This window comes from Ascaphus truei, chromosome 7, assembly GCF_040206685.1.
Source record: "Ascaphus truei isolate aAscTru1 chromosome 7, aAscTru1.hap1, whole genome shotgun sequence".
NCBI lineage: Eukaryota > Metazoa > Chordata > Amphibia > Anura > Ascaphidae > Ascaphus > Ascaphus truei.
Window position 1 is genome coordinate 98647431 of NC_134489.1, and position 27685 is coordinate 98675115.

The 27685-nt window shown below is 45.1% G+C and overlaps 2 protein-coding genes across 7 annotated transcripts in view; one reads left to right on the top strand and one right to left on the bottom strand.

The window, feature by feature from the left end:
* Positions 1 to 9381, top strand: GMPPA (GDP-mannose pyrophosphorylase A). Of its 5 annotated transcripts, none has more exons than XM_075609615.1 (14): positions 1 to 131; positions 336 to 410; positions 1339 to 1436; positions 1708 to 1811; positions 1987 to 2179; positions 3030 to 3089; positions 3249 to 3379; positions 3565 to 3579; positions 4578 to 4709; positions 5253 to 5350; positions 5637 to 5683; positions 5936 to 6028; positions 6327 to 6495; positions 7133 to 9381. In XM_075609615.1, the coding sequence occupies exons 2-14, from the start codon at positions 371 to 373 to the stop codon at positions 7231 to 7233; spliced, it is 1281 nt and encodes a 426-aa protein (XP_075465730.1). In that variant the 5' UTR covers positions 1 to 131; positions 336 to 370; the 3' UTR covers positions 7234 to 9381. The 5 variants fall into 5 exon arrangements, with proteins under 5 accessions (XP_075465730.1, XP_075465733.1, XP_075465734.1 ...); XM_075609616.1 differs by having other exon boundaries at positions 2 to 131; positions 358 to 410; XM_075609617.1 differs by having other exon boundaries at positions 13 to 219; positions 252 to 410.
* The window catches only part of LOC142499763 (rac GTPase-activating protein 1-like), a 20265-nt gene continuing 538 nt past the window's right edge, over positions 7959 to 27685 (bottom strand). The window contains exons 2-17 of one of the 2 annotated variants that reach the window (XM_075609613.1): positions 23926 to 24011; positions 23562 to 23764; positions 21993 to 22123; positions 21521 to 21599; positions 20357 to 20410; positions 18820 to 18903; positions 15392 to 15521; positions 12856 to 12968; positions 11517 to 11681; positions 11342 to 11437; positions 10835 to 11033; positions 10243 to 10348; positions 9697 to 9829; positions 9031 to 9130; positions 8758 to 8827; positions 7959 to 8519 (exon numbers count right to left, since the gene is read on the bottom strand). In XM_075609613.1, the coding sequence (XP_075465728.1) occupies positions 8474 to 8519; positions 8758 to 8827; positions 9031 to 9130; positions 9697 to 9829; positions 10243 to 10348; positions 10835 to 11033; positions 11342 to 11437; positions 11517 to 11681; positions 12856 to 12968; positions 15392 to 15521; positions 18820 to 18903; positions 20357 to 20410; positions 21521 to 21599; positions 21993 to 22123; positions 23562 to 23764; positions 23926 to 24011 (1795 nt within the window). In that variant the 3' untranslated portion in view covers positions 7959 to 8473. The remainder of the gene's footprint in view (positions 8520 to 8757; positions 8828 to 9030; positions 9131 to 9696; positions 9830 to 10242; positions 10349 to 10834; positions 11034 to 11341; positions 11438 to 11516; positions 11682 to 12855; positions 12969 to 15391; positions 15522 to 18819; positions 18904 to 20356; positions 20411 to 21520; positions 21600 to 21992; positions 22124 to 23561; positions 23765 to 23925; positions 24012 to 27685) is intronic. The other variant, XM_075609614.1, reaches the window with a different exon arrangement.

Here is a 27685-nt window from a genome sequence, read left to right on the forward strand (position 1 = left end):
AGCATGCTTTGCGTCCGCTGACGGGGCACAGCAGTCACTGAACACGGAAGTGAAGTGTGAGGGGGAAGAAGAGGTGAAACCGTGATCATAATCCTAATATCCCGAGCCCAGTAGCCCCGGGTCCAATTCAGGTACCAGAACCGAGAGTAAAAGTGTGGGGGCAATAGGGGTCCTTCCTGATAGTGACATGGGAAAAGGAGAGGAGGGTCAGGGAATGGGGTGGGGGATCAAAATATAGTACGTGGGGTCAGGGAATGGGGGGGATCCCCCATATAGTGTGTTTCTATGTAATGGGGGGGATCAGGCGATGACACCCTAATATTGGGCTGGTAAAGGCCATCCCACGTCTTGTTTCAGAGCCGCTGCAGAAATGCTGAAAGCTGTCATTCTGATCGGGGGACCCCAAAAGGGTGAGTACAAGTGGCGTTACCTTGCTCCAGGCTAATAAGGACAGACTGAGCAAATGATGATTGCATTATATATATATATATATATATATATATATATATATATATAATGCAATTAGGGTAAATGCAGAGGGTTTTTATAAAGAATACAAGTTCAGAGGATATGACTAGCAGACACTGTGCTTGGAAATCAAGGGGCAGTGGTCATTATTACTACTGATATGACTACCTTGATCTTACCTGTGCTCCTCTGTAACATACAGTAACGGCAAACCTTTCCATTTGTATACTACTTTTAAAGAGTAAAATCTGTTCACTTGGGTTGCTGGTCTGGCTACACGTATGCTATCCTGGTCTCTGTGATCCCAGTTTTCAGTGTTTTATTTAATTTTTTCGGTGTTTTAATTTTATTTAAAATAAAATCTGTGTTAACAATAAAAACATTTTTACACGTATTTGAGTGTGGTGTTTATCTGTGCTTTTTCATTTGTTTCCATACTCCCTTGCGATGCCTTTGTCTCCTACCTGGGGATGAGCTGCCACAACAGGTTGAATTTAATAGGAAAGGAGGCTTCATTTCAGGTGTTTATCGGTTTTAACCGGAATCCCTAATCCTAGACAAATAGAGATGAATACAGGCCTTTAGGGAGTACATCTCAGCTGAAAATAGTCTCTGCTGTCTCCTAGTGTCTGTAGATTAAGGGTAATAAGGTAATTCATAAAGGTGGGAGAGGAAAATGATGGTTGGGAGCTTTTCATTATTGCTTACCACCATACCTAGTTTGTTTTGGGTTGTACAGCTTGGACGAGTGGGGGACACTGCCTTCTTTTCAAATCAATGAAGCTTAAATGTTACTGAGCAATTGGCTTCACGGCATATTGAGTAGGGGCCGTTGTGATCTTGGTGTTCCGATCTCTCTCCCTTTTCTAGGTACCCGGTTCCGCCCTCTGTCTTTTGAGGTTCCGAAGCCCCTGTTCCCAGTAGCAGGAGTCCCCATGCTACAGCATCACATTGAGGCTTGCAGCAAGGTAACTCGTGTTTAACTGGTATATGAATCTCCTTCACCTCTCTGCCTGGCAGGACATACTTGAAAACGAGAGGTAACTCTCAATGTATTACTTCCTGGTAAAATATTTTATAAATAAATGTCAGCAGCAGGATCTGTAACCCCATTGCCTTACCCCAGTCTGGCAGGTCCGTTCCCTCTATATGTGCTGTGCAGTTTGTATGGCATTGCAGACTAGACACAGAGCAAGATGTAATGAAATGGAGATATAATAATAAACTCCTGCCTCTTAGGTGCCCAATCTGAAGGAAATTTTGCTGATTGGATTTTATCAGCCAAATGAGGCTTTGAGCCGCTTCCTACATACAGCACAGCAGGAGTTTAAAGTGGCTATTAGGTGAGTGAGGTGTGTGGCTGGTGAGTGACATAGGGTTGGGCTGGTATGTATCATGTAGCTGATCCTGGAGTCTGCAAGTTGAATGGCATAGGCGTGGCCAGTGTGCATGAGATCGTGTGTCTTATGTTGCTGCCTGTGTGTTGTTAATCCCTCCTATTCGTCCTCTTACTGGTAGGTACCTGCAGGAGTATGCGGCTCTGGGCACTGGTGGGGGAATTTACCACTTCCGGGACCAGATTCTCTCAGGGGGGCCGCAGGCTTTCTTTGTGATGAATGCAGACGTGTGCTCAGAGTTTCCCCTGGTCCAGATGCTCAACTTTCAGACGCAGCATGGAGAGACTCACAGTTACATCATGCTGGGAGCCACAGTAAGAGGCAGTGCGGGCTTGCGGTACAGAGAACCCCCAAGGCTGTGCGATAATCAGCATTTCGCAAAGAAGAGGCAGAATCTACACTTTTGAGCTAGTTTTAAAGCTGCAGTTCAAGCAATATCCTACATGTGTTTATTTTTTTTAAATAAATCCGCTCTGTACTATGAAAAAAAAGATTTAGCTTTTAAAAAAAAATAAATAAAAAAAAAAATGTTTTTTTATGTATTCTAATGTAACAAGCATTTTTTGTTTCTATAGCAACCATTTACAATGTCACATCCCCGTCCTCTTCTGAAACTGGCTCTGGCTATTGAGCCCTGCCCTCTCTCTAGCAGTGCACCAATTATATCTAGTGACTGTCTGGTCACATGATTTTCCCCAGAGAACTTTCCATCTTGGGTACTCTTCTTCTGCACTAAAAGTGATTTTAATAAACCCCCAAACCGAATCTTCGCCGATTGATCGGCAACTTAGCTAATCACTTGTCAGTGTGCAGATTGTATTGATGCACATATTGAATGGAAATTAAAAAAAAAAAAAAAACATTTTTAAACATCTTCAACTGCAGCTTTAAAACCTTGGGCACTGTAAATAATCGTCTGCTAAAAGAGACCCCACACTTCAGTTCCATTAGATTCTGTGGAGGATGAAAGTTTATGTACTGTATATTACATCTCATATCCTATTAGTTAAGGTTAGTTAGTTAGTATACAGCTGGTGGTTGTGTAATATGTAAAACTAACAAACCTTTCCCGTGCCACTACTTATATTGTATTGCAATGAATCTCATGTAATCACATCTATTTACAGACGGGTACCACGTCTCATAACACTCTCTTCCTCACAGGCTAATAGGAAACAGTCTCTGAATTACGGCTGCATCGTGGCCAAGGCTGAAACTCATGAGGTAACGCACATGCACACATAGACACACACACACACACGTGTGTGTATATATATCTGACCTAGTGCATCAGTGATATAGTGTGGGGGATAAATAACAGTGACACAAGGTGGGATATGCAGGTGGGGTTACCACAGCTTCTTTATTCCTCTCTCCCTGCAGGTGTTGCACTACGTAGAGAAGCCCAGCACATTTGTGAGTGACATTATTAACTGCGGGATCTACCTCTTCTCACCGTCCATTTTCCAGTACATTGCAGAGGTTTTCCAGCACAACCAGCAGGAGCTGCAGCTGTGAGTTCTCTCCCCCACGCCACCGCTGTGACCTGCCCCCACGCCACCGCTGTGACCTGCCCCCACGCCACCTCTGTGACCTTTGTCCCCATGTCTCCATCGCACTCGTTCTTTTTCCATTCATACTTTCTCTTTCTCTCCTCCTCCTGTATGTCCCTCTTCCCGCTCCTGCATGCTGGGCCCAGGTGTTCCTGCATCAGGTGAGTGCTGTGTGACACAGGGGCACGGCATGGCACAGCAGCACAGGGATGCGAGTGTGGTGACTAGTTTAGGCTCACACAGTACTACTAAGACACAATACCATGGTGAAAGTAATGGAAGACTGTAACAAACACTCACAAACGTTCTAAGTGGTGTAATTGTTGGTAATGTGAGAATGACCGTCTTATTTGTAGCACAATTCTTGCCGTCTTTGCTCCCAGTCCTTCAGCAATGCAGCATGGCAGCTGCTTGTTGTGTGTTTTTTTTTCCACAGGGAAGGAGCCAGGGCATCCCCAAAACTGCACCCCGTTATTTTCAGTTCTGGAGACTCCCCTAGTTCCTGAGATAGTTACCGGTAAAGGTACCGGTGTTCTGTTCCCTCCAGTGAAAACATGATTGATTAAAATCTCCTGCATCACACAGGCCAATAGGAAGCCTCAATACCATCAGGTGCTGCTTCCTATTGGCCTGCATCACATGGGAGATTTCGGGGGGGTGGGGGGATGGGGGGGGGGGGGGGAGGGAAGAGAGAAGTTTAATGTCTCTCGGGAACGTAACGCAATTCTGCTCCGGGGTCCCTCTTGTTCCCAAAAGAGGGATGTGAGGTTATAAGTAGAGGGGCTGGGTGCTTTAAATTTTTAAAAGGAAACCCTGAAGAAGCCATCAAACCCCGAACAGATTTCTTTGTGAAGATCCCCGAAATAAAGCATCGTAGTTCTTGTATCCTTACAGTTCTCAGTCGGACACATTAATACTTCACTGCTTTATGTCCCGTTCCTCTCCTGCAATTCAGAAGTCACCATTTTGCTGTGATAACCCCATGCACTGCACTGTCACATTCCTTGGCTACAATAACAGCTTCCCTGCTCAATCTGCAGAAACCTTTGTGGTGGTGACTGTGTAACTGAGCTTTCTGGGTGTTGGAGGTTCTTGTCCCTGTCTCAGACCTTCCAGGGACTCCTCCAGTGTTAAAGTTTTGCACGCTTTCCTCTAGCAGCGAGGAGAACTCGAGCTGGCAGCGGGCGGAGGTCATTCGGCTGGAGCAGGACGTGTTCACAGCTCTCGCAGGACGCGGCAGGCTCTACGTCTTCAAAACGGACGGCTTCTGGAGCCAGATCAAATCCGCTGGGTAAGAACGCAAGGGGAGGAAGAGAAACATATGGGTGGGGGATGGGTGCGACTGGTGGAGGGAGTGAAATGGTTATGGCAGTATGGGGCACTCACACGGACGAATAGAAAAATGATAAATTGCTGCACACTATTATAATCAGAAAAAAGGGGATACAACTACCGGTGCTCCTGGTTCAGGATTCTCTGTATCAATCCAGGGTATAATGAAGGGAAGAAAATCAGGGCTCCACGGATTTGCTCAATAAACTAATTTATTGCCAATAGACTTAACGTTTCGGCCACACACGCCTTTCTCAAAAGCAGAAATGGCATAATGTGTGTATGGGGCGCTCACACGGGCAACACCCGCTGTAAGAAAGGCAATCTGGCATGGACTGCCCAGACATGAGCACAAAAACCAATGTGTAACCGGCTCGTTAAATAAATTGAGAGAGGAAACAGGACAGATAAGATAGCCAAGTGGTTCTCATCAGCCATGAAGTTGTATTTTTCTATATAAGTTATTGGAAACATTTTGTTTCAGTGCAGTTTTGTTTTACAGCTCAGCCATCTATGCCAGCCGCCTTTACCTGAGCCAGTATCACACAACGCACCCGGAGAGGCTGGCGGGTACCACGGAGGGTGGCCCCACTATCCTAGGTAACCACACAAACCACCATGCCTTCCCCCTTATTTAGTTTCTCAACACTCAGCTGGATTGTCTGGTGAAGGAGACTGTAACCCTTTAAACCAGGGGAGGGAAACTCCAGTCCAAGGGCCACCAACAGGTCAGGTTTTCAGGATCTCTGCTTCAGCACAGGAGGCGCAATCAAAGATTGAGCCTCCTGTGCTGAAGCAGGGATATCCTGAAAACCTGACCTGTTGGTGGCCCTTGAGGACTGGAATTGCCCTACCCTGCTTAACCCATACTTCTCTTTTTGTTTAGGGAATGTGTATATTCATCCAACAGCCAAGGTGGATCCTTCTGCAGTGGTGAGTAGATAGTGGCTGGCAGCGATAGTCTGCAGAGAAGGTAATAAGGTTTATTCATTAGGGAACACATTTCCTAGTAGGGGATGCACAATGTGAAGGATGGGAACCGTTGTTCCAATTTAGCTTCACAACGGTGGTAACTGCATTCTTCCCTGTTAGCAATACCTTCAATGTTTTGTAAAGGAACCACTTCTGACATGTTTTGTTTGTTGTTTTCAAATTTACCCCTCACTCCCCCCTTTCTCTCTGCAGCTGGGTCCTAATGTCTCCATAGGGATGGGGGTGATGGTCGGAGCTGGGGTGCGGGTTAGAGAGTCCATCATCCTGCATGGAGCAGTGCTGCAGGTAAATGGCCCAGACCCACCCTGGCTGATTGTTGCCAAAGAAGAAGGAAGGGTACATAATTGGTCTGACGCTAACTGGGGGATAAAGTGTCCAACTCCTAAAGGGCTAACAGGTCGGGTTTTGAGATCCCAGCTTTCGCACAGGTGGCTCAGGCTTTGAGCCACGTGTGCTGAAGCTGGGATATTCTCAACCGGACCTATTGGTGGCCCTTGAGGACTGGTGTTGAGAACCACTGCCTTAGTCAATAATTCCTTTGCAAATAAAGCAGTGCTGAGACTGACCAGTTCTCTCCCAACAGGATCACAGTTGTGTGCTCAACACCATCGTAGGGTGGGATAGCAGCATTGGACGCTGGGCTCGAGTTGAAGGAACGCCCAGCGACCCCAATCCCAATGACCCCTACGCCAAGATGGACAGCGAGACTCTGTTCCGAGAAGGGAAACTCACCCCCTCCATCACAATCTTGGGTAAGAGAGACAGCTGGCCTTTTTCCATTGAGATACTGGGCTTGGCTCAGATTCAGTGTAAGTGCACTTTTCTTAATATTTACACAGGAAACACTACAAATGTACATAGTTTTCTGTCTAAATCCAGTTTATTTTTATTAAAACATTGGAGGACACACTGGTGCTAGATTTTAAATGTGCCATTTTTAGCTTCACGGATTCTCCTGGTTCGAGGTATTTCCTGGGGTAGTTACCAGTGTTTCGTCTCAGGACATGAAATAACCGCCCAGAGAGAACCGAAATAACCGCCCAGAGAGCCACAACAGACAATAGGGTTTCCTCTTGGTGTGGGAGATTTGACTTGGTTTTTTTTCTCCTGGAGGTGACACTGTCTCAAATGATTTCTGGGCAGATGCCGGCATTCAGAGCCCCATCCTCTCCCCCGGCCATCAGTTTCAATGTGATGGTTAATTTAACCAAACATTTAAACAGACTATAGAAGTTGGTCTGGGGAAGAGTGCGGGGCTTGGTGCTTTTGCACCGCCAATCAAGCTGTCCCGAGCACTATACAAGAGGTATTGCGTAGTAAAGCATAAGATACTGACCAGATCATGCATGGACAATTGCAAAGGTAAATTCTAATTCTTCTCTCTCCTAGGATGTAACGTGTCAATTCCAGCAGAGGTTGTGATATTGAACTCCATCGTCCTGCCCCACAAGGAACTGAGCCGCAGCTTCAAGAATCAAATCATTCTGTAGTGTGAGGGGCTGCTGCAGTCCTGTGCTGAAGGGGGAGGGAGAGAGGCAGCAACCAAAATGGAACAGGAGCTGTCCCCTCTAGATCCTCAGGAACGTTCAGTGACAAGGCCCAAAGGCCAGATATGTTGCACCACCACTGCCCTGAAGAAATTAACCAGGGACCTTCTAGAGGTCTCTGATCTCACTGCCTTCCAGGCACAGTGCACCACAAGGCTGGTCAGAAACATGACTGCTTAAGGGGGTGAAGCCAAGAGACATTTTGCACCTCCTAGAAGGCAACAAGCTGTAATCATGCGCCCCTTCTGGGCAATGTTTCCCTTGTAATAAATTCAGATATTTAGAGGATTGTCACAGCTGCAGGGCCAGGTCATCCGGTCTCCACTTGGGCTGCGTTTACAGCACTTTTTCAAATAAAACATTGGGTAGCCTTGGCCGAGCCCTTTCATCCTACCGCGAGCAGCTTCCACAGAGAAACTTCAAACTCCCGGGAGACACCGGTGAAGACGTGAAAGCTCAGGTTGTAAGAACAATCATACTGACACAATAAAAGCAAATCAGTCTGCAAACCTCTCAGCTTCTGTGTAGCTGTTGGTGACAGCAACTCGGGGACTTCCAGCTCAAATATTAGAGAAATTATGCTCATCCCAGAATTATGACTTAAGTAAACTCATCTCATTGTGCTCCTAATAATAAATATACAAACATATGCAAGGGGACATACGAAGCAGCTTGTCGCAAATATTTAATAGAAAATAAATTAATGCATAACATGCAACACTGCCAAATGCCCGTCTCTGTGCAATATTCCTTACACACCCACCCAATGACTGTAATTCAAGTGACAAAGCCAAGTATTATCTGATCCCACACTTTAGTATTGATATATTTAGTTTGTTGGATCAGACTGAATGAGTTCTCACTGGAGGATTTAGTTGCATTCTGTTTTAACAGCATTACTTTATATTTCAATAGAACACATGAACCAATGAGCCAGCCAGAACAAAACCCATACATTGACATGAAACAGCTCACCTAGAGACAACCTGAAAACATGATTATACCATTTTATAAAGTGCATAGTAAGTGCAGAGGACATTCATGCACTTGTGCATCTGCTCAGTAATCCTATATTGTGTGACCAGCTGCCGCGGATCAGGGTTACACGTGATGATGGTAGCAGCACAGGTACACCTGTCAGCATTTCCGATGGGTGGGAGAGCGATGCATCATCTCCCCTTCCTCAGTTTGGAGAGGCGAAAAACTTCAAAGCTTTCTGAGGCAGATCACTGTTGAGGCAGAGAAAGGAGAACTGAGACGAATCATATGGAAAAGGGAGACGTTCCTACTGGCGAGTCACTAACCCAACTTCATTATACGCGATAAAAAATAAGTGTCACTTCACTCGCGTCGTGGAAAACTGAAGCAAGTGACTGGCAGAGGGCACCAGGACTAAGCCTTTTAGATAATACTGGCATGAAACAGATCACTTTCTAGGGTGGGATGAGAAAGGAGTGCAGTACTTACAAGTTAGGTGAGGCACTTATGAGAGCTAGAGAGTTTATCTCCGGAGAAGTCACTGGCTGAAAGAGTCGTTCTGCAGAGGAAATAGGGGAACAATTCAGTGTCTGCAGTACTTTGCACGCTCTACACACTGTCTATCCCAGGAATGCCTAATGATGTACTCTCGTGGGATTGCGTTTATTGATCTCTTATCTTGGTGAGACCCAGATCCATGAAGAAGGTCTCACCAGAATACACTGCGTACACGTGTTTGCCTTTGTTCAGTGTCTGTCTTACCCTGGGCTATGCTCACAGAATCACAGTTCGGTTTTTCTTGATTAGTGGAGAGAAACTGGCTCCAGAACCCACGGGGAAGAGTGAGAAGATGGGACATCACCTAAGAATCCGTGAATAACTGCGTTACAGGGCGAAGTTGTGATAATGGAGAGGGGAAGAACTTAAATCAGGGGTTCTCAACTCCCCCACCCACCCTGATAACAGGTAGGGGGGAGGGGGGAGGGGGGGGGGGCAGAAAGGATGTCTTGGACTGGACGTGAAAGCACCCGACAAACCAATTAGAAAGGGAAGAGAGCTTAAACTAAACGTCATTGGCTTCCTTAAATAAAATCAGTCTAAAATACCTGTCTATTACTGTGAAAACAAGTTTTAATTATTAGGGCTCCAATGAGGGGCTGAAGGGAAGCAGAAGCATGTCAATCAAGTATTTCCTCTATTGTTAGCCCACCTCATTCCTTTTAGGGGCGCAATAAGGAGATGGGGGTGGGAGGGGGGCAGGATCTGACTTTAGCATTAAAGCCCCGCTTAAATTTTTTTTTTTTTTAAAGACATCACACAAAAAGGAAGTGTAGCTACAAACCCCTCCAGTGTTCCAGCATACAAGGCGTACCATTATTACTAGGAGTAACTACAGTTTTAAGGAAAACGGATTCAACTGCAACTTACCTTTGCCTGTCGGGGGGTGTCCTGCATGATCATCAGAGCGTTCGGTTCTGGCACAGAGTATCCGACCACGGTAGGACCAAATACCCGGGACAGACTTGTCCTGTCCATCTTACAGTCGGCACTACCCATTACCCTAAAGGGGGATACTGGTCATGACTGAAAAGTGTTCTGAAGTGTAAGAGTCACAGTGTATCACATGTTGCTTTAGAGAATACAAGTGGAATAGGATTTGGTGGGATTTGGTGATATTCTGCACCATGACGGGCATTTAATGCTATGGAAACTGGTATTTTGTGTTCTGAGATATGTTCTGTCTTCTGGGGGCATCAGCTAGATCTTATGCTGTGGGTGAAACCAACACAGTCTGGAAGAAGGTGAATTGTTTAGCAGGGTGAGGACGAAGGGGGATTATTTGAACAGGACAGGGCAACGAAAAGGATTCCACAGGGTAAGTAGGTAAGCCATTGTACCATGTCACAGGCACATCACAAAGGGCTGTCACAGGTGACACACGTCACTCAGCCCTGCAAGGTGGGCAGGAGTTACCTGTACAGGTGCAAAATGAGGAAGGCCAGTGTGTCTCTGTTAGGGGAAGGCAGCGCATCCACAGCTTGGCAAATCTCTGCTTTACCATCACTTTCACTGAGGAGATCTGGGGGTTAAATGAGATGTATTCAGGTTGACTTTCCAGGGTCCCAAAAAAAGTTTTTGTCCCAGATCATGGTTTACACCTAAAATCTGTTATAATATTACATCGTTTATCCATATTAACCCTCAATAACCCAATATAGCAGAGCTTCACTTGAACAGCCAACGCTTTTGTGAATATTCCCCATATGGCCTTAAAGCTGCATCCCACCTACTCAGATGAACATTTGAACTAAATATTGAGTTCCTGGTGCTTACGGGGGTTGGCGATACCACTGAAAATGAGTCTCCCAGCTGCTCCTGGACGGACCACAAATAGAAGGTACTCGAGGTATACAGTGGGATACAGAGAGGGGAAGTGGTCCAGATGTCTATGTTCAACTATATCAAAGTAAATTGCACTGGGTAAGAGCTCATATGTTCTATAGATACACACATACATAGTGTGTGTGTGGGGTGTGTATTTCCACCCCAGCCTCCGCCCTCGTACCCGCAGCTTCCATGAAGTGCGAGTGCAGTGTAAAGGTCACCAGGGGTTCCCTCAGGTTTCGCAGAACGTCTTTCAGAGCCCCACACACTGCATGGATGTCTTCCTTCCCCAGCTGCTGCGCAGTGACCTTCCCCTGCAGAAGCCGCTGCCTCAGGTCCTTCACCTGCCGATCACAGCCAGGGACCCGGTAGATCCCACGCTGGGAAGAACAAAATCATGGGACAGCAGGTCTGCAGTCAGACTAACAAGCCTCAAATAATTACAGCGGCCAGCTCCCAATACCTTACTAAATACAAACAGAACAATCTACGCTTGTGGTTCCTATTGCAGGGTGGGAACCCTAGGGGCAAAAAACCCTATCCAAAACATAGGGCCTGCAGAGGAATTACTCTTTTAAAGCCCCCCCGTTTACTGTAGCGCTGTAAATATTGAGAGTAGTGTACACAGCACTGTAGGAATAATTAGGTGAGAGCGGTTTAATGATACATCTGTCTGGGAAATGCTCACCTCGCTCAGCCCTCGCTTTTCAATTTCATTCACACACTGAATCATGAAACTGGGTATCCGCGGCGGTGTAACCGGGGCAAAATCCGCCAGGAACCCCTGCAAAGACCAGATAACGTCAGGTGAGGAGGGCAAGAGGTTTAATGGGAGGGAAGGGGGACTGGGGTGAAATATTTACCTGTCCATTTTTGGGGTATATGCCCTTTGATGGTGGCGAGCACAGCTTGGGGCAGCGTTCCCTGCACTCTGGGTGTAGCAGAATCCGGCAATCCCTGCACTTTAGAGTCATCTTACCGAAACGAGTCTTCTTCCCGCACACCGCGCAGAGCTCGGAGCGAATGACCTGCACAAGGTGGTATCCAGACCAAACACTTTATCAGATCGCATACAGCAGCAAAAAAAACTTAATGTAGCATTTCATGCAAAGCCTGCTGTGTTATATAAATCTCATGTCGAGCAGGGGCGCTCAACCCCAATCCTCCCCCACCCCATCGAAGATTGAGCCACCTGTGCTGAAGCAGGGATATTCGTAAAACCTTCTTGAGGGGGTTGGGGGGGAGGGAATGCCTTGAGGAATGGGGTTGAGCACCACTGATGTAGAGGATCTTTAAGCCTTTAAAGGCTTGTTATATAGTAGGCGCTGGTGTGCGTGCGGGCACCCGGCGTTGCGAATGCACGTGGGCACGCATTTCGTTTATATGTTGTAAGCAGTGCCATGCGTGGCTAGGGGCGTGGCTAGACATCACAGCGATAGCCACACGGTGATTGGCTTGGCAGCGTCATGTTGCGCGGCAGCAGCGCAAAAATATAAATTCTCATGTATTTGCTGTGATCTGCCGCGCCAGCGCTCACTGCCGTGCGCGCACGTGGCTGCAGTATAGAACGCCTGGACACAGTCAATTCTAATTGACGCACGTGTGCGCACGCGCACTATATTACACGCTAAAGGAGTTGCTATAGCAGCCACATTGGGAGCCACACCACTTCCTGTTTTGAGATAGGCGGCCATATTGCGTGCCCTGGGAAGCAGGGTCTTCGTCAAATCAAGCACAGGAGAAGAGATGGAACGCGGCCAAGATAATTGCATTGCCGTAAACCTAAGGAACTGCTGCATTTATTAAAACAGAATGGTCAAGAGGTAATGCCGCTTTGATGGAGCATTAAGAATAACAAATACGCAACATCGCAAAGATATAATCAGCGTTGGCAATTGAAAGGACATTGCTAGACGCCGTTAAAACGTTGGGCAACATTTTTAAAGGTGACATGACTATGGCTCATTCCATTTTAGTGTAACTATCCGTTTTATGGTGTAACAGACAAAGTAGTATTTTGCATTAGGTTTCAAGCATTCTATCCAAAGCAGAATCTCACAATGAAGCTTGCGAACAAGCTGACAAATATCACGTTACGGTGCTCTGTTAAGGGATCATTTTCTATTCATGTGTAATTGCAGAAATTGTTATTCTCCAAAGGACTTGCACACAGGTCACTACCCTCCTTCCCACCCAACTCACCGTTTTGGATAGGAATACATGTGTCCGTGTGGGATTGATTGCTGGGGATGGAATCACGTCCAGTTCGTACTCCACCTCAGCCTCATTAATTTGGGGTAGGATGCAGGTTTGTTCTGAGAATCAATACATAGAGAGATATATCTGTGCCATGAGAAATTGCAATGACGCAGGGAGCAGTGTGTGTTCAGCTTAATGTCACATTCCGGTTTATAAGCAATAGAGCATTTCTTTTTTTCAACAGCAGTTCCTAGGGACCCTTGGGTTCCCTGGGCATCCCTGCTATTTTCAGGTAATTTGGAAATTGTACCAAATACAGAAGAATGTACAATGCATCTGATCTCAGACGCGCTATTAGACAGGGTTGGGGTTCCACAGAATATCAAAATATAATTATAGGATTCCTTAACCACTCCAATAGAGGATGCTCACAAATTATTCAGGGACCAAGCTCAAACTGAGGGGTGCAAAACTATGAAACAAATCAAGTGTGCACACTGATTCTGCATCTTTGTTGTCCCAGGAGTAGCAGTGTCAGCGGATGAATGCAGCAGGTGAAAGCTCTTAAGATTCCATGTAATTATGTGGACGGGAAAATAAAGTGGAGTGCTCCTTACCGGGTCACTAACCAGAATCCTTGCCTGGAGCTTAACCTCTGTAGGACGTGTGACAATGGGATGGATAAAACCCGGTTTGGGGACATTTGGAAGATATGCAACACATTCATAAGTATTCTAGTAAACAAGCCTCAGGATAACCACCGATTGGGTTTTTCATCCGCCGGCATCAATAACACACAGACCGTATTCCTGCTTGTGTGCTATACCAGGGGTGCTCAACTCCAGTCCTCAACCCTTCCCCCCCACCCCCCCCTTCCCCAACAGGTCAGGTTTTCAGGATATCCCAGCTACAGCATTGGTGACTCAGAGGCTCAGTCTTCAAATGAGCCACAGATTGAGCCACCTGTGCTGAAGCAGGGATATCCTAAAAACCTGGCCGGTTTGGGGGGGGGCGGGGCTTGAGGACTGGAGTTGAGCAGCCCTGTTCTATACAGTACCTCTGCTACCCAAGAGTTAACATTTACAGCACACCTTCCAACTACGAACTGAATTTCACATAAAACAAAAAATAAAATTAGACATTAAACAGCTTTCAATTTTTACCCCATTCTATAATGCTTTACAGAACAGCTGACATTTCAAAGTTATCTGCAGGCAACTCATTTACAGAGTCCCTCATTATTCTGTACACGGAGCCTGCAGCCTTGTTCCCAAACTGATGTACAGTCGCCGTAATACCACTTGTAGGAGCCTGGCTGCAAAGCACAGAACTCATACGGCGTCTGGAGGTGGCAGCCCTGCAGGCTAATGTACGTTTTCCATTACCAAATTAAAACCATTCTTTGCTTCGGGTTCACTTGGCTTCTTGGGCAGGAAAACACTTCATACATTACCTACCCATTTGTGACCGTTTCTTTTAAAATAAAGAAATAAAACCAAGAACCACCCGAGACAGCCACGCTTGCATAGTTTTTAATATGCACGTCTCCTCTAAGACAGAGATACAAAGTACATCTCTACTCACAAGTTCTTAATGCAATTCTCCATTTAATGCGTTAGCCAAGAACAATGGAAAGACAAAGTTTCAGATCCCACGTGGACCTCTCCTTCTGTCTTAGAGGAGACCTGCACTTTGAAGGAATTGTTTGTCTGTGTTGTGTTGGCTGCACACGCAGGGTTCTCCTCGCCTGAAACATTTTCCCCGCACTTTGGAATTGTACTATAGTTTCTAATATGCAATAGTATAGAAAGTAGGATTTGGGGGTTTGGAATAAAAACATTTATTGGAACAATTTTGACTTGACATCAATGTTAAGTGACTGAGCCAAACCATGGGTTAAAGGTGACATTTTTTAAAGCGGCAATCTATGCAGCGAGGGAGTCCTCCAGAGGTCAACCTCATCACTATTCTCAGTTTGGCTACTGACAGGTCCGTGTTCCTGACTGGTGCACAGACAGGAAGCTGTACAGAGGCCATCTCTGAAATGGGCAAATGTACTTTACAATAATTGATCTGCAAACAGGAGCATAAAAAAAAGTGCCATAATCCTACTATCCAGCATGGAAACCTCACGGCAAATACTCCTGCACCCACCAAAAAGGTGTTTAAAAGGAGGAATTAGGATTTTTAAAAGATACATTTATGAAAATGCAGATTGAGTACTTTTGTCATAATAAAGTAACCTAGTTTACATGGACACAACCAGGCAACGAGCACCCGAGCTTGCTAACCACTGTGTGCTAGTCCTTAAGCCCCAGAAGGTGATCCCTGGTTGATACACTATAGCTGTAAGCTTCAGAAGATCAGCATTTCCACATATCTTCAATATTGCTCTATCCAACCCAAACCGGTTTCTCTGCTCAAGAAATAAAGGGGTTTGGGAGACCTCACTAACCTGTGAATGCAATGCTTGCTCTAATTTTCCACTGCAAAGACTACCCTGCTAACTCAAGGCAATGCTGTCCACAGGCCGTATTACCTGCCAGAGATGAGCGAGCCCGGTTCCGGAGGGATCTCCGGCGTGGTACAGCCTCGATGGAAGCCACAGTACTGAGGTCACCTCCCTCTGTGAAGGTCATGGTGGTTTTTGCCACAACAGTGTCTCTGATCTGCAAACACATGGTGCAGAAACAGGTGTCTAAGTAGTCTGCAACACAACATTACCACATTATTCATTTCTAGGTTACCCACTTCCATGTGGGATCAGGATTTGCACCGACACTCACCTGGGATTCAAGTCCATACAGTTTGCCATTTTTTTATTTTTTTTACTAGAAGATCTTGCCAACTCAGTTTTGTTATTTGTTTTGTAATCTGATGTTTTGTTCAGGACGTACAAGTGCCCGGGAGGTTAAAATAGAGCTCCCCCCCAGTGCAGGGCAAGACATGCTCAGGAGAAGCAAGCTACTAACATCACAGGAGCGAAACGCATTGGCTATTGTGGGGGTAGTGTCTTTAAAGCAATGTTAAATACAGGAAGTCAGGGTAAATAAAATCAAAGAAAAAACCATTCATTCACATTTTACATAATTCAGCTCACCTTCGGCATGAAATAGCAATAAATACAATTATTTTGTTATTCCCATTGCTCTTACATTACCCCAAGTGTCTCAATTTCCTTTGTGCCCTTATACAAACACACTATGCGGCTGTACAAAGTTACTTTGAAGCCACAAATCTATTTTCTTTCCAAGTGCCTTCCATTGTTGATCTATTTACTCAGACAATATGTGAGCGAGTAAGCTGGCGTAATGGCTTAGGTGATAGTGCTCAATGCACAAGGCGGATGTGAAATCCAATTCCCGTCAATGACAACTTGAATGATACCGGTAAAATCCTTTTATCTCCCTGAACCTCATGTTACTGACCTGTAATAGGGGGATTACAAACCTCTCTCCCTTATCTAGATGTTATCATGCAAACCACAGCTCCAGAAACAACCCGGATGCCATGCCAGAGGTGGCTGCCTAAATGTCTCTGATGGGGCAGATATTGAGACTTTACCAGTTCTTTGCATATAATTGCCATATTGAGAATTAATATTACCTGTGGTCTTAATTCCAACAGGGGGAGTGTGTGTGTGTATACACACACACACACACACACACACACAATGTGTGAATATGAAAAATATACAATTATAATATAGCTATCTAGATCTCTCCCCACTGTAGGAATCCAAACCGAAGGTAACACTATAGCTAGCCCATGGCAGTCACTAGTACTAAATGATGGTTCATATAGACATCATGCACCATGCCATTGCTGAATAATCTGAGAACAAGGAGGCAGTCTCCAGGACATGCGTTGCCATTCAACGTTCTAACAAAATCTAGTGATGTCTTTTGCTGAAAAGAGGTATATAACCAGAAAGTGGCCCTACAATGGAGTTGCAATACTGCAATTACCGTAGATTGTTAGCTCTTCGGAGCAGGGACTCCCTTTCCTAAATGTTACTTTTATGTCTGAGCACTTCTTCCTTTTGTGTTATTTATATCTTATTATTTATATGATTGAAACTATTACTGCTGTGAAGTGCTGTGTACATTAATGGCGCTATATAAATAAAGACATACATACATTCATTCAATACTGGTGTGGCCAGCAGATGGCAGACTTGCCCTTCCGTGGATCTAACAAACAGATCAGATTATCGCATAATAATTGCAGTGTGATGGTCCTGCCCTTTTTCACCTGTACCTAAGATTACAACGTCACTCAAAATTTTAAACAGCTAGTACCAGGGAACCCGTGCAAACTCTGCTTAAAAAGCAAAACAATATATATATTTTTTTTAATAACAGACCTGGCAATTATTAATCCCTTTACAGCAATGGGGGTCTTGCAAAGCATGCATTGCTGACCCCTCCAGCAGTTAAGATGTTAAATAAAGTTGCTCTAGGGAAAAGGGCAATCAATACTTGGGATCAAATGTATTCTCTTGGAGCTTAAACCTCATCTTGAAAGCTGCAGCAGCTCTTAGTACCAAAGCGATGACAGTGAAATAAGTCCCCTTTTAAATGTGACTTGCATCTCAAATCCATTTTCTATTCTTCAGTACACTTGAAGAAATCCAAGAGGTTTCAGCTCTGCACACTGTAAATGCATCTGTGAAGAACTCGAATCTTGGTCTGCTAAAAGGCATCAGAACCTTCATTTAATCAACAAATCTCTTTTCATAAATGATGTCAAATTGTTTAAGAGCATGATTGGACATTGGACGAGTAAGAAAGGGGCGGCCTCCCGTGTAGGCAAAAGAGGCGGCCTCCCGTGTAGGCAAAAGAGGCGGCCTCCCGTGTAGGCAAAAGAGGCGGCCTCCCGTGTAGGCAAAAGAGGCGGCCTCCCGTGTAGGCAAAAGAGGCGGCCTCCCGTGTAGGCAAAAGAGGCGGCCTCCCGTGTAGGGAAAAGAGGCGGCCTCCCGTGTAGGGAAAAGAGGCGGCCTCTGTTAACCATCTATTTTTTTGTGTAAGCCTTGGGTAAAACAAAGCGTTTCAGACCTTCCGGGAACGTTTCCTTAGTGTCTTCATTTCCACAATGTACAAAGCTACTGTACATGTGACAGTGTCTACACAACTCAGAAAGATCAAACTGGCCAGTTACCCACCACCTTGAAATCACAATGCTGTGAATATTATTACAACACTGCAGCATCTGTTAACAGCGCAACTCACAGGGGGAGGAGAAGAGAGATTCTTGACCAGACATAATGAGGTTATCTTTAGAGACAGCTCCAGTCTATCAAACAATAGCTCAGAAAGTAGCCCCGGGTCTTCTCTTCCAGACGTTAACTCTTCTCCAACGTGCTTGGCCTAACTAGGCTCAGGCAGGGTAGGGTTATTAGTGAGGCACAGGCAGACAAGCACATTGTTATCAGATCTCGTCTCCAATCCTCTCTGCTGCATTGACGGTCAAAAATATACTAATTGTTATTATATGGACAAATTGTAAAGTTGCCTGAACGTTCAGCAACTTCTTAATCTAAGATGGGTACCACCTGCCAGTACACACACACACAAATGCCCCAGCTAATCTAAGAGCAGCAAGCACGAGGACACCTGGGCACTGCCAGAGTTTCCTAAATGCAGCCACTGCCAGAGTTTCCTAAATGCAGCCACTGCCAGTGTTTCCTAAATGCAGCCACTGTGTGCAATAATGTAGATGGCAGGTACCTGCGGGCACTGCTCTCAGATAGTCACGGCGTTATAATGGAAATGTTTACACAATGTGCACGGTTCGGTGTCTGCCAGATGTGTCACTTGGATCATGGATACGCTATTATGCACCGCTTAACATGAGCCAAGTTTTCTGCAGCTCACCACCTTGTTTATCCATTTCAAAAGCAGAGCACATGGTCAGTGCAATGTGCTGAGATCATTACATTCTATTGTCACCGGTCTGACCACTCACATTCTCAGCTACTGTAGTGGCGGCGCTTGGACGGGGCCGTTTCACTGCTAAAAGTGGAGCAATCAGTGGGGCCAGAGATGAGCGCTAGAGAGAGAGATAGAGAGGTGTGAGAGGCAGTGGCAGCACAACCATATAAGCAACAGAACAACCTCTTAGGACCCGCATTGGTTCATGGGCCCCCATTCCAGCTACGATTGCTGCCTCAAGCTCTGTCAGATGCCTCCGTTCCTGGCTCAACTAATTGGGCCTCCCCATCGCAACCAATCAGGTCTGCCCCGCCCAACCCCCTCACTGCCAGGGCTCTCTTGCCAGACCTGCTTAGAGCCCCCAAAAAACCTTGACCCACCCCTCCTTAATTTCATTAACCACCTTGTTAATCTTGTATTGATCCCCTATAAACATATCGCTAGCTTCATCCAGCCCTACGCCACAGAAAGATCTCAATTCTGCACCTGCAAAGCCCCCGTCTACACTGGCACTGCCCATACATACTACTGGTAACCCACCTCAGTCCTGCAGCATCCCTGACTCTTCTAGCTCTGACCCTTTCCATACACACAGCTCTGTATGTGCCCTACAGTCCTACCCTGCAACTCACCCAGTCATTCCATTACTGTTGACTAGAGCAGTGGAGCTCAACTCCAGTCCTCAAGACACTCCCAACAGGTCAGGTTAAGGACATCCCAGCTTCAGCACAGGCAGCTAAATCACCTGTGCTGAAGCAGGGATATCCAAAAAACCTAACCTGTTGGGGGTGTGGGGGGTCTTGAGGACTGGATTTGAGCACCCTTAGACTAGAGGGTGCTGACATACGGTGGCAGGGTAGGATCTGTGGGATGAATGCTCCTTGGTACCCGTTTAATGATTTATGTAGAGATTCTGCCAAACCTGCAGGAGCCTCGTATCCAAATAATGAACTTTTTATTGATTCCGGGCAGTTTGCTGACAAATGAAGTCAGCCTGGTCTGTCTCCGGCATTAATAACACCTGACCCCCTCATTTCCCTGACGTGACAGATGGGAACAGGGGGGGGGAAGCAAGGGAGGATAATATTTACTGCTTGTAATTTATATATTTATACAGTATACATTTGCTTTTGGTGATTTACAGGGAAATACTCGCCTGTAGTAGGTGCTGCGAGACTGGAAGCGAACACATCACATTCTGACTTCAAAGCGCATCCCAAGAGCAGTCATCACTATTCTAACTTTAGACCAGGAGGGCCCCCAAATCCAGTCCTCAAGACCCCCCCCCAAAAAGGTCATGTTTTCAGGATATCCCGGTTTCAGCACAGGTGGCTCAATCAGATTGAGCCACCAGTGCTGAAGCAGGGACCGATTGAGCCACCAGTGCTGAAGCAGGGCTATTGAATATAAATAAATATAATAAGATATCGGACCTGTTGGATGGGTCTGGAGGACTGGAGTTGAGTACCCTTGGTGTCTGGCTTCAGACAACCAGAAGTCAGCCCTGTCCCTGTGCCCCTTGCTCGGATGAGATTTTCTGCTCCTCTGCGCTGTTCACACCTCACACTTACCCTTCTCTCTCGGGCCTTTATCTTGGCAGGCTTTCCCGCCAGCTCATCCAGATCCTAAAAAGACAACAAAAATAACAACTCCATTTCAAAACCCAGTGGCCCTTGGAGGCCCCCATTGTATTGCAATATAAAGGTGTAAAAATGTTACATTTTGAGGTCCAAAGTAGCACGAGGCTGTCCAAGGGGGTCGTGTTACTCGTCAATGTTGTGCCTCACTGTATAGCTTAGTGTGAAATGTCCAGCAAATGTTAAATCCAATACATGACACACAAGGCGGTAAAATTGAAATCTCAGACCCGGTGTCTAAAGACGAGTGCTTGGGAATGGGCTGGCAGCCAGGTCGTATTTAGAGCAAGTTAAGTTCATGAGAACCACAGACTGTTCGGACAGATTAATGCACCTGTAAGTGGTACATATTAGGCAGCTGAGCTCTCTCTCGATAGATTTTTTAAAAAAAAGGTACATTTGTAAAAGACCTGGATGTGCGACACAACCGCTAAACATTGTGTGCACTCGGCAGCAGAGCTATCTCACCAGCTAAATATTAATGCTGCCGCTGGGAGACACCGCAGGCAGCTTTGGACGGTTCAAAAGCATTAAGGAAAGTAAATTACAAACAGGATGTATTCTCAGGAGCGGCGTGTGTGCTCGGGGAGGGAGAGCTGAACAGGGTGGAGGGGGGAGACGGCTCCCCACAGGGACCTTTCTCGGCTGAACGCTCAGCGAAAGACTCCCGGTTACTCCGAAAGGGACAGAATTAGCATTTAAATTGGATGGAATGAGATTTTGTGGTTTTATTTTATTAATAAATATAAACCAGTTGTCAGAAGAGTGAGGAGAGCAAGGGCATGGCGTTGGTGAGAAGAAAAACAGAGCTTAGCAAGGACCCTATAACTCCCATCCTATCCACAGAGGGCAGAGATGGGGTGGAAGGTGAGTGGATAGGGGGGTGGGAACCCCCAATGGCTTTAGAGGGCAATGGTCATAATTTAGGACAGATAATTCAGATGACGATTTAGAGCTGCAATACGGAACAAACACTGCTGAATTTAGGGGCGTTACCCCTCTATGCCTGGAAGGGTCTGAAGTTATAGTCGCAGAGCCTTGCTCTCTGTATCACTCCGGCAGCCCGGTGTTAGAAGAATGGTGGAGAACCAATCTCACCAGGTCATCCTCTGTCTGGTCGTAACTGATGTCAGAATGAGACAGGAAGGAGATGCAGGACTCATCCACAATGGACATCCTGCCACACAAAACAGAATTTACAGGTCACCTCCCTTTACCTAACTGAACAGGGGCGCAACAGGAGAGCATCAGGGTGCAGTAAGAAAGTCATTGGCAAGAAGAGTAAGAAGTGAAAAGACAGATTGCTTTTGGGCAGTATGGAGGTGTAATAGGAAATGTGGTATAGCACCACATTTACATTTTAATGCCAATTACACAAGGTGTTTATTTGAGTCAGGGCTGTAGTAACATACATTTGCAGGACACAAGGTTGTACAACTCTGTAAAACCTTATGCAGAGAGGGACGGGAGTGATATTGGTGCCCCGGTGAGCCTCTAGGCAGGAAAACACCATTGACAAACGGTGCAACCCGTTATTTCCAAACAAAAAAGGTCTGTTTTCAGCCCAAACCTTTTTCCAATTCCATGGACTACAGTGTTGACTCTACCACCACCTAACAGGGACAACACTGAGTCACTAACGTGGACAGTGGCCTGACCATCATTCATCAAGAGGTCCTTAATCAGCTGGAACTGACGATCCTACAAAATAAAGATTCTCAGAACAGCAAATAAGGCACAACCTTCCTGTTCCAGGGTCTCAGTACTACTACAGACACAAAGCCCCTGCAACCATTCAACCCTTAAGGCAACAACAAATGGCTCTACAATGATTATGTCAGAACGTCCAGGGGGAGCATATAATGGGTTGAGAAAACAAAACAAGATACACAAATATAAGTGCAGACGAAATGCAATCAGTGAGTAAATGTGGCAGTGTCTTGGCTCATATAGCTGTACTACTCACAGGACTAAAGTGTATATATAAGCAGTTGGCAAATAGGGTTGCCACCCTTGATGGTATAAAGGCACCGGACCCCTTATCGATACTCCGTCAGCATAAACCGCATGTATAGAGAGAGAGAAAACTACATAGTGCGATCAATAATATAAACTTTATAAAAAATGAATGGGTAAAAAATGCGCACTTACAATGTGCTAATATAATAAAAGCATTGGTCACAAATTGTGAGTAGGAGTTGTCCCGAGCAGCTCACCGCCTCCCTGGGTCCTCAGGCTGAATGCCGCGGCACTGTATCCACGATCGGAGCCTCCCTCCTGACGAAGCCGTGAACAGTATCTGGTGCTGGGCGAAACGCGTAGAGGAAACCAGCAGACCTATTCTGGTCTTGGAGGCGACCCGTAGCTGAACCTAACCTGCAGCCGTGACGTCAGAGGATCAGACGGGCGCACAGAGGGAGGCTCCGATCGTGGATACAGTGCCGCGGCATTCAGCCTGAGGACCCAGGGAGGCGGTGAGCTGCTCGGGACAACTCCTACTCACAATTTGTGACCAATGCTTTTATTATATTAGCACATTGTAAGTGCGCATTTTTTACCCATTCATTTTTTATAAAGTTTATATTATTGATCGCACTATGTAGTTTTCTCTCTCTCTATACATGCGGTTTATGCTGACGGAGTATCGATAAGGGGTCCGGTGCCTTTATACCATCAAGGGTGGCAACCCTATTTGCCAACTGCTTATATATACACTTTAGTCCTGTGAGTAGTACAGCTATATGAGCCAAGACACTGCCACATTTACTCACTGATTGCATTTCGTCTGCACTTATATTTGTGTATCTTGTTTTGTTTTCTCAACCCATTATATGCTCCCCCTGGACGTTCTGAGATACTTCTAAACTCTGGAACCCGTGAAACAGGTCCCACCAGTGAGGTTTGAGCTGTGGGTTTTCTGGTCATCACTTACATTTATTTTATCATTTACACCACTATTATCACTATATATAGCTGTTCGCGCCTTTTTGTTCACCTATTTACACATCTACAATGATTATGAACTCATTAAGTCTTAAAGGTGTTGGGCTCTGGGTCTTTACAAAAATCCCTCCGTAGAGAGAGCTACCTCAATCCCATGGGAATCCTAATCCATACTGTGGAGCCGTTGGCCCGTTACCGTTTTCTCCAGTTCAGCTTCAGCTCTGTGACGTTTTTTCATCTCCACATCCACCTGGTTCCGAGCATGTTTGAGCTTCACCTGCAGGGCGGAACGATCAATCTCACATTTCAGCAAAGTCTCACGTTTTTCCCTGAGCTCCTGATCAGACTTCTGCCATCTCTTTCTTGACGCTTCAAAGCTCTGGGCCGCCTCAATATATTCTGAGGGAAGACAGAAAAGTATGAACAGGACCGCTCAACCATGGGAGGCAGAGAGCGTCTGCAACACGCCTCATTGGAAAACAGCTTCCCATTACTCGGTGCTCTTCCTATAAGTGTACTTGGGATTTGGAGATAGGGGTGTAGGAATTAAATGTCTTTACCTTCCTCAGTCCTAGAATTGATTTCGATGATCCGTAGGAGTCGGTCCAGGTAGGACTGCAGTGCCCTCTTCCGCGTATCCACCATCCTGTTACATAGACATTGGATGTTAAGAGCAAAAACCCAGCAACTCAGTATATCCCCATGACCTGTCCAGATATTCTGATGTGAACACGGATGCATATTTGGCATCACACAACCCAATAGAGAAACCAAAACCTTACTAGCAAACAAAGTAATAAAGTTCAAATGTAGATTGATTCAGAGGGCGTATGTACAGGGCGATTGTACAGGGCGTATGTACAGGGCGTATGTACAGGGCGTATGTACAGGGCGTATGTACAGGGCGTATGTACAGGGCGTATGTACACTTATGATTAAGGATCACACACACAAAAAGGTTCAGATACTGCACAGAAGAATAATATTTGTGTGTGAAAATATAGGTTTGACAACAAATGCTTTCCTGGTTAAATAAAACGAGTGCTGCGGTTTGTTCATGCAGATCTCAATGCAAAGTAGCCCTTCAATATGAAACTGGGCTGGGAGCTGCAACTACCCAGTGATCATTAAACAAAGCCGGAGGAATTCGCACCCCCTATAGGTAGCCCTCTCTATTCTTAGCGCACTGGAAGGGGGCTAATGCAAGTTGACAGGAGGGCGTTACTCTGCAGAGCACCAGGCAACTTCTCATCGATGGCAGAGAGTAACAACTGCAATCAAAGGAGATGTTTACATTACCAACCACAATAGTACTGACACGGAAGATGTCAATAACAAGCCAGGGGGGTTAGGCAAAGCTTGTGAAGGTGACTGTACGTGCGAGTGTCTCACAGAGGGCACGCAAAATAGTCCAGAATGTACAAATATATGAAAGATTTAAAAAAATGAGTTTACGTCTCATGTTCTGCACATAGAGGAGCCAGGAACACCCCTCCAGCTCAAAGATAGATATAGATATAAATGAAGAAAATCCACAGCACACGCCAAGTCTTCCGCAAAAATGTGCAAGTTTATTTCATCCGATACAAAAAAAGTCATTAAAGTTGGCGCTTGACACAGGGCCAGGTACACTAGGTCCGAAACGTCACCCATTTTAATTACCTTTTGCATCAGATCGAATAAAACTTGCAATTTTTTGTTGAAGACTTGGCATGTGCTGTGAATTTTCTTCATTATATACATAGTGAAAATGTGCTAGATCTACATATAAAATACAGAGTGTGTGTGTGTGTGTGTGTGTGTGTGTGTGTGTGTGTGTGTGTGTGTGTGTGTGTGTGTGTGTGTGTGTGTGTGTGTGTGTGTGTGTGTGTGTGTGTGTGTGTGTGTGTGTGTGTGTGTGTTGACAGACCGTACGTACAGTACTGACAACTTTGTTCAATTGCTCAATCCCCCTTACTTTTCTTTTACCATACTAACAGTCTTCCCATTTTCAAGACCTATTAAAAATAACCACCATTGTAAATTCTCAGAACGGCTTCATAACTCAGCTCTCATCACAGCAGCAATGCAATCTCTGCAACACCCTTCTTACTTACAGATCATCCCCAAGAAGGCAGAGCAGGTTACTTATTCAATGGTATGATTCAATATGCAATTTAAAGCTGGATTTTGAAGTCTAAATTTGAAACCTACTGTACAAATCTTACAGGCGATACAAAAAACAGTGTGAGTGACTGCTTTCTCCTTTTCAGCAAACCAATATTCTGACTTTGCACTATAAAGTGTGCTTAATAAAACTACTTATTTTTTTCACACAGTTGCATACTCTTTGGCACAAATGAGGCTAATAATAATTATATTTTTTCTTGCATAGTACATTGCGATATATAGAATTATGCAGTGCCCCAAAGAGATTACATTCTAATGTTGGTGCTCAAAGCCCAGGGAGATATAGTGACTTGCCCAAGGTCACGACCAAGAACTAAATTCTGAGCAGTATTGTAGGGTGCTGCAGGTACGGCCAGTAGTAATATTAGCAGAATGGTTGCCACTTTCCAATACAACCAACACGCTTCTGCTGTTGAGCAAATCTTTGTTAACCCTTTCCCTACCAAAGGAGCCAGCAATGCATTACAACGCTTAAGAGGCATCAAAGTTGCACAAGATACAAACCAGATATAGAAAATAAGACTTTAAGAAGCCTCTATATATAAAAAATAAATAAATTAAAAAAAAAGAATGGGAATTGTATTTCTTTTAGTAAATGATTACTGCAGGGGTATGATAGTTGTCCAGAAACAGTGTATATACACATAATGGCATACTGGGGAACAACAGATGTAGCCCGTTTGCTGCAATAGGGGCTTTAAATGTCCAGCAATGCCACATACTGCCACCCAATAGCATCATAGCAGGTCTGCTAACAAGAGAATAGATCTGATAACTGGTCAAGGAAAGGTTGACGTTATTATCAAACTGTGCTGCCTTTTTTTGCCCCTCTCCCCCTCCCCACCCACAGAGTAATTAGATTCTAGAATTTGCTTTCAGAAAATGCAGTTAAGGCTCATTCATTATGGACAGTTAAGATGAAATTGGACAAGTTCCTCGAGGAAAACCACATATATAGTTATTGGATTCTGTAGGTTATATTAATGTACTCGCTGAATAAATAGGTTATCTTTTATTTCTCAGAGAGATTTTTATAGCAGCCGTCTTATTTTTAGAGAAGCCTTGCGTGTTTAAATGCAATTTGATGTATTACCGGGAAATATGGGAGACTTAACCCGAGCAGATATGATCCAGTCCACGATTCGTGGCTGAAATGTAAATAATAATATATACTGTATATAGTGGAGTTGTGGATTTAAAAAAAAAAGTAACAAAAAGGGGAGAAACTTACACTCCAGCCCAAAGTGGTGGTGCAGCACCCCACTAATGATTAACCCCCTAATGATTAACCCTAAAAGGAACCACAACATACTACCTCTGGGTTAAGATCTTTTTTTATGGTTTTTAAGACTGGAACAGGACACTTTCCTGGCGACTAAGTGTGTCGGGACACACAAAGCGCTTATTTTTTTTTTTGTTTAAAGATGTAGTCACAAAAGTAAACCAAGGCCAAGAAAATATCAAATTCTCATAAAAATAATAATACACACACAGAAGCTGGGACTTGGGGGAACTTTTCCTTCCAAGGACGGTACAGATGATGCACCGTTATCCCTTGAGATTGTAGGAGAGTTCACCAGCAAAGAAAAGGTTCTTTACAGTAAGGGCCGTTGAAGTGTTAAATGTACTTCTGCTGGCAGATACAATAGGTATCTTTAAGCGAAGGTCGGACTTATTTTTGGAAAGGTATACAGCGATATACCAAAATAATAGATGGGGCGTTGATCCAGGAAGAATGAGCAATAAACATGTGAGGACATGGCAACACGTACAATAAACATGTGAGGACATGGCAACACGTACAATAAACATGTGAGGACATGGCAACACGTACAATAAACATGTGAGGACATGGCAACACGTACAATAAACATGTGAGGACATGGCAACACGTACAATAAACATGTGAGGACATGGCAACACGTACAATAAACATGTGAGGACATGGCAACACGTACAATAAACATGTGAGGACATGGCAACACGTACAATAAACATGTGAGGACATGGCAACACGTACAATAAACATGTGAGGACATGGCAACACGTACAATAAACATGTGAGGACATGGCAACACGTACAATAAACATGTGAGGACATGGCAACACGTACAATAAACATGTGAGGACATGGCAACACGTACAATAAAC

Excerpts from the sequence above, each read along its gene's own strand:
- GMPPA (XM_075609615.1), top strand. The coding sequence starts at position 371 with ATGCTGAAAGCTGTCATTCTGATCGGGGGACCCCAAAAGG. Across the intron at positions 411-1,338 it reads GATCGGGGGACCCCAAAAGG|GTACCCGGTTCCGCCCTCTG; the intron begins GTGAGTACAAGT and ends TCCCTTTTCTAG. Across the intron at positions 2,180-3,029 it reads ACATCATGCTGGGAGCCACA|GCTAATAGGAAACAGTCTCT; the intron begins GTAAGAGGCAGT and ends TCTTCCTCACAG.